General features: G+C 53.5%; 1 protein-coding gene across 1 annotated transcript; it reads right to left on the reverse strand.

Annotated features, from left to right (window-relative positions):
* Window positions 1-9: 9 nt before the first annotated feature.
* On the reverse strand, window positions 10-5528 carry LOC132206733 (transmembrane protein 179B-like). The gene is made up of 2 exons (XM_059641488.1): window positions 5360-5528; window positions 10-264 (listed from the first exon to the last, which is right to left on the reverse strand). Exons 1-2 carry the CDS (start codon window positions 5453-5455, stop codon window positions 10-12), a joined length of 351 nt encoding a protein of 116 aa, XP_059497471.1. The 5' UTR covers window positions 5456-5528.
* Between the last annotated feature and the right edge of the window lie 557 nt (window positions 5529-6085).

Here is a 6085-nt window from a genome sequence, read left to right on the forward strand (position 1 = left end):
CACTGTGTTTTACAGCTGAGGAGGGGCACATCGGACACTGCCAAGCGGGCACCTTCGCACCCACACCCACCTGTTTGCTTCCTCGATGCAGCTGGCATAGATGAAGTAGAAGACGGTGCAAAAACAGTAGATGACGATGCCCACAGAGACGGCACTGACAAAGCTACAGAGGGTGACGCTGCCGAAGTGCTCCACGTCCAGGGATCTGGCGGTCGAGTTGTACTTGGTCTCACCGTAGAGGATACAGCCGGAGTTAAACGCGCCCTGACACCGGAGCACAGGCAAGTCAGGATGTCAGCCTCCAACTGGGAGCCTCCTTCGCACCGAGTTCGGAGGGGAACTCACTCTCCACCCCAACTCCCCAACCCACCCAACTCCCCAACCCACCCAACTCCCCAACCCACCCAACTCCCCAACCCACCCACTCCTCCCACAAATTGTACAAAACGACCCCCCCCACCCACCCACCACCAACCCCACAGCCCCTGAGCCTGCCCCAGCCATCCCCACCCGTCCCCTCCGCCTGACCCTGACTCTGCCCCAGCCGTCGCCAGCTCCAAACCGACACCTCTCCTCCGCCCGCCCCAACCGTCCCTCGCCACCCGACACGCCCCAACCCATCACCACTCCCAGTGTGGAAACTGGGGGAAGAGGAAAGTGTTTTTTTGGGGGGGTGGGGGGAGGAGAGGAGTGCTAGAGGGTGGCGTTGCCCACCTCAGTTGGCAGTGGAGGCGGCCTCTGGTTTGGAAACCACCGTCTGACGCGCAAAACATGGAGCAAGCCACTCATTGCTTCAAGGAAGCTTTGGTACGGTCCGTGAGTTGGGGGTTGGATTTTACGACGCTAAAAGGTTATAGCTACATTAATGCCTCTGCTGTTGTGGGATCTTGCTGTGCACAAATAAACCACCTTGGAAAAACTTGGTTTAAAAAATCCACAGATTTGCAAAGGCGCTATACAAATACAAGTCCTGTATGTTCAGGGCCCACGTGTTACTCAGAGCATTCGTTAAGAGAGGAAAACGATACAAGATCTCAAGTCACGAGACGGATCAGAAGACAAGAATTATTTCATTAATATTCCCAGGAGAGGGGGGAGGGGGGAGGAGAAGAAGAGAGGGGGGGGGGAGGAAGAAGAAGAGGGGGGGGGAGGAAGAAGAAGAGGGGGGGGGGAGGAAGAAGAAGAGGGGGGGGGGGAGGAAGAAGAAGAGGGGGGGGGAGGAAGAAGAAGAGGGGGGGGAGAAGAAGAAGAGGGGGGGGGGAGGAAGAAGAAGAGGGGGGGAGGAAGAAGAAGAGGGGGGGAGGAAGAAGAAGAGGGGGGGAGGAAGAAGAAGAGGGGGGGGGGAGGAAGAAGAAGAGGGGGGGGGGAGGAAGAAGAGGGGGGGGGGAGGAAGAAGAGGGGGGGGGGGAGGAAGAAGAGAGGGGGGGGGAGGAAGAAGAGAGGGGGGGGGAGGAAGAAGAGAGGGGGGGGGAGGAAGAAGAGAGGGGGGGGAGGAAGGAGAGAGGGGGGGGGAGGAAGGAGAGAGGGGGGGGGGAGGAAGGAGAGAGGGGGGGGAGGAAGGAGAGAGGGGGGGGGAAGGAGAGGGGGGGGGGAAGGAGAGGGGGGGGGAAGGAGAGGGGGGGGGAAGGAGAGGGGGGGGAAGGAGAGGGGGGGGGGAAGGAGAGGGGGGGGGGGAAGGAGAGGGGGGGAAGGAGAAGGGGGGGGAAGGAGAAGGGGGGGGGAAGAAGAGAGAGAGAGCAGAGGCAGGGCAAGAGAGCGAGCGGGGTGGTCACGGGGAAGACAGATGACACCTGGAAAGCGGGGTGGGGGTAGTTGGAGTGTGGAGACAGAGACCCAGGGTTGGTGGAGAGTTAAGGGAATAGTGTCAGAGCTGACTGCCCATCTCGCGCCTTCAGGATTGCATCTCCAACTCGGGAGAATCCTAGGACACCTCCGACCCTGCTCAGCACAGTCCACAAAGGATTCCGAGCGTGAGGTGCCTCAGGGATCTGTCCAACCTGGATCCCTTACAACAGACCCCTACATTGCAATCAAACCTTCGCACAGCAAGAGGCAATAATCTAGCTCCCACTCACCAAACCGTCCGACAGCACCTTCCAAACCCACGAACTCTACCACCGAGGGAGGCAAGGGGCAGCAGATACCTGAGAACACCACCCCCCCCCTCTCCCCGCACGTTCCCCTTCGAATCCCACCGCAGCAGAGGGTGGAATTTGTATTCAATGAAAATTTGGGAATTAAAGAGCCTAGTGGTGACCGTGAATCCATTGACAATTGTCGGAAAGCCCATCTGGTTCACTAACATCCTTTAGGGAAGGAATCCTTACCCTGGTCTGGCCCACACGTGACTCCACAGCAAGAATGTTGTCTCTTAATTGCCCTCTGGGCAATTAATGCTGACATAGCAGCGATACCCTCAAGCCTTGAACGAATAATAAACAAAACTCCTGGAATTCCCTCTCGAAGGGCTTTGGGGGTCACCCAGGACATGGACTGTAGCTGTTCAAGGAGGCAGCTCACCCCCACTTTCTCAAATAGACAGGCAAACCTTAGTCTGAAAGAACCCACACTGAAATATGATCTTGCTCGCTGTTTGAAAAAGGGGTGTAAAACTCAAAACAAGTTTCTCTGCTTCGAGCTGGCCCTCCCAGAGCTGCGTGACTAAGCAACTGGGCTCGAGAGTACAGACACTGGGAGCTTCCAGTCCCAAAGGCATCCCCAAGCTGACAGGTGCTGAACTGCACGCATGTGTAGGGACAGGAGGCAGAGGATTCCTTCTCTGAAACGAAGAAACCACCATTGAAAGGTTGCAGCTCAGAAAGAGGCCATTCAGCCCATCTTCTCTGTGCTGGGTAAACTTAGCTGCCCATTCAAATCCCATTTATCACCACTCAGTCCGCAGCCTCGTGACTTCCAGCTCTTCAGGGGCAGGCCCGGGTTCGTTTTAAACCCGTTGGAGGGGGTTTCCAGCCTCCAACACCAAACTGAGCAAATTCCAGGCTCCCACCAGACTCTGGGCGAAAAGATTTGTCCCCTCTAATCCTGCTGCCAGCCACCTTAAACCCACACCCCTCCGAAATTGACCTGTTGTTAGGGGAAAAACAAATTTCCCTGGCCATTCTGCCCACGTTGTTTAAACCACCTCCTCTGTTCTAAGAGAAGTGATCCTACCCTATCCAATCTTTCCTCATAGCTTCAGTTTTCTAATCCTGGTAACATTCTTGTAAATTTCCTCTGTACTCTCACTAGAGATAATACTTCCTTCCTGTAAATGCAGTGACCAGAATTCTACTGAAAACTCCAGCTAACTGGAGATAACAGGGGGCAGAGCTGTAGGAACACAGCAGGCCGAGCAGCACCAGAGGAGCAGGAAGGCTGAACCATTCGTGTTTTCTGAAGAAGGGTCTAGGCCCGAAACATCAGCTTTCCTGCTCCGTTCATCCAGCTCTACTCCTTGTTATCTCAGATTCTCCAGCATCTGCAGTTCCTACTATCTTCCAGCTAATTAGTGTCTGATACATTTCTAGACATCCCTGCTGTTGTATTCAGCACCTCACCCAGTGAAGGGAAGCATCCCAAATGCGCTCTTTATCACCTTACCCTTCACCCTGGCACCTTCAGTGACTTGCGGACATAGCCTGCAAAGAGTTGAGTGGGATGTTGGCGGAGACTTGTCCTGTCTCCTGGGTCCAAGCCTCTCCCTCAATCCACTTCGCATAACACATCATCTGCACAAATTGCCGGGCTCTTGCTGTGCACAAGTAGGCCAGCAGTGACTCATGCCCAACTGGCCCTAAAGCGCGCCAGAGAACTTGGTATCGAGGCCCATCTTTGGTAAGCGGCGGCCTGCTATTCGACTGTGAGGGGCATCACCAAGCAGCCAAAACCGACCCACTGTTTGAAGCGGTCGCGGGTTGTTCCCTCACACATGGGACCAGCAGGGGCCTCCGTCCTGTTTCCACCCCTTACTCTCTCAAAGCGCTACAGTGCAGGCCCAACAGGGGGAGGGGCAAATAGGAAATCAAAACACTGCACTGTTACACAGATTGATTACAAAATGATGACAGAACTTGTCTTGTGCCGCTCCTTAACCCCAAGCTACACTTTTTGCGAAGAGAAACGGTTATTAGGTAAATTGTGTGAAACGTCCACTTTCCTGCCCCTCTGATGCTGCCTGGCCTGCTGTGTTCCTCCAGCTCCGCACTGCCTTATCTCTGACCCCAGCATCTGCAGTTCGTACTATCTTATTTAATGGGTACAGAAGGTTTGAGTAATGAAGGAAGGCTAGGTTTTATCCCCCCCCCACCCTCTGGAGCAGAGGAGGTCGAGAGGTGACCTGATACACATCTATAAGATAACGAGGGATATAGATAGAGCTGGTGGTAATTGACATTTCACTAGGATGGGGGATTTCAAGCCTAAGGGGCACAATTTTAAAGGTCAGGAAGACATTTTTTTAAAAGATACAAGGGGTAATTTTTTGTTTAGACACAGTGTGGAGCAAGCTTCCAGAGCATGTTTGTGAGTACAATTACAACATTTAAGAGATATTTGGATAAGTGCATGAATAGAGAGAGGTTGGGAGGGATATGGGCCAGGAGCAGGCAGGGGGGACTAGTTTAGTTTGGGATTAAGGTCAGCATAGACTGGTTGGGCCAAATGGTCTGTTTCCGCGCTGTAAAACCATAAATCAATGACAATAAAGCAAGCCCAGACTACTAAGTGTTGTAACATTCTGGGCCAAAAGCAATTATAACTAGATGCTACCTTTGTCTCTGAGTGGAGAAGGGTTTGTGAAATTGACACTGATGTTGTCGAGCACGTGTTAGTTGCCAAGTTAACATGAGGAAGCTAGTAATAAGTTTTCTCTCCACTCAGTCCTTCCCTGAACAATTTTGTTGTGGGAAGTGTTTTCATTTTTTTTAAAGGAAGCCTCATTTTAGTTTAAGTACGAGTATAAGCCTTCTACAGAGGCATATAGATAGACACACACACGCACGCACACGTCCGTGTGTGTGTGAAAACTACTTTTAAAAAGTTTCTCATCGCGGTTACAGAAGGAGCTACACATCTGAAAATCTTCCAAGTGGCGTCAACGACCCTCCTAGAACCATTTGTACACTCTGTCCCAAACTTTATAGTTATACTACTGGGCAAGGGCTCACGTTATCTAGCAAAGTCCAGGTTAATATTTAAGTCAGAAAAACAATTTTTGAGGGCTCGTGTCACTGTGTAGTTCTGTACGTACGTACGTACGTACGCACGCACCCACCCTCCCCTCCCCCCTCCCCTCCCCTCCCCTCCCCTCTCCTCTCTTCTCTCTCTCTCTCTCTCTCCCCCCTCCCAGCTGAGTCCCTACCTGGGTAACTGTGACTAGAGCAGCGCTGACAATACCACAAATAAACGCCGCTGCGTAAACCGAGAACTCCAGGCACAGAAGGAGAGAAAACGCCATGTTCCTAACACAGATCACAGAAACACGGAACTGCAAGAAGTTTTAGTTTTCAGAGGGGAGGGGATCTGTGTTCGTGGTACAGCCCCTTCCCTCACCTGACATTCATTTGCTGAATGACACAGCCAGTCCAACCCCCAGACTCTCCAATTTGCCAATTGCAAAGCTCACTTTGCATTTTGCATTCCCAGGGGTTCACGCACGAAATGGCACAAAAGTTGTTGATTTTATTTCCTGCACAGTGTCACCGCTGGGTAGGGTACTTGCGTGCCCGGGGAGTGGGGCTCACCTCTCTGTGTTGGGGGGTCTGGGAACCACAGGCTAGCCTTAAGGCTGAAACGCACTGCCAGTGCTGAGGGAATGGGCACTGTCAGAGGGCCAGTGCCGAGGGAGCGGGCGCTGGCGGAGGGTCAGTGCCGAGGGAGCGGGCACTGTCGGAGGGTCAGTGCTGAGGCAGTGCTGCACTGTCGGAGGGTCAGTGCCGAGGGAGTGGGCACTGTCGGAGGGTCAGTGCTGAGGAAGCGGACACTGTTGGAGCGTCAGTGCTGAGGGAGCGGGCACTGTCAGAGGGTCAGTGCTGAGGGAGTGGGCACTGTCAGAGGGTCAGTGCTGAGGGAGCGGTCACTGTCAGTG

Source organism: Stegostoma tigrinum, chromosome 42 (assembly GCF_030684315.1).
Source record: "Stegostoma tigrinum isolate sSteTig4 chromosome 42, sSteTig4.hap1, whole genome shotgun sequence".
Taxonomy (NCBI): domain Eukaryota; kingdom Metazoa; phylum Chordata; class Chondrichthyes; order Orectolobiformes; family Stegostomatidae; genus Stegostoma; species Stegostoma tigrinum.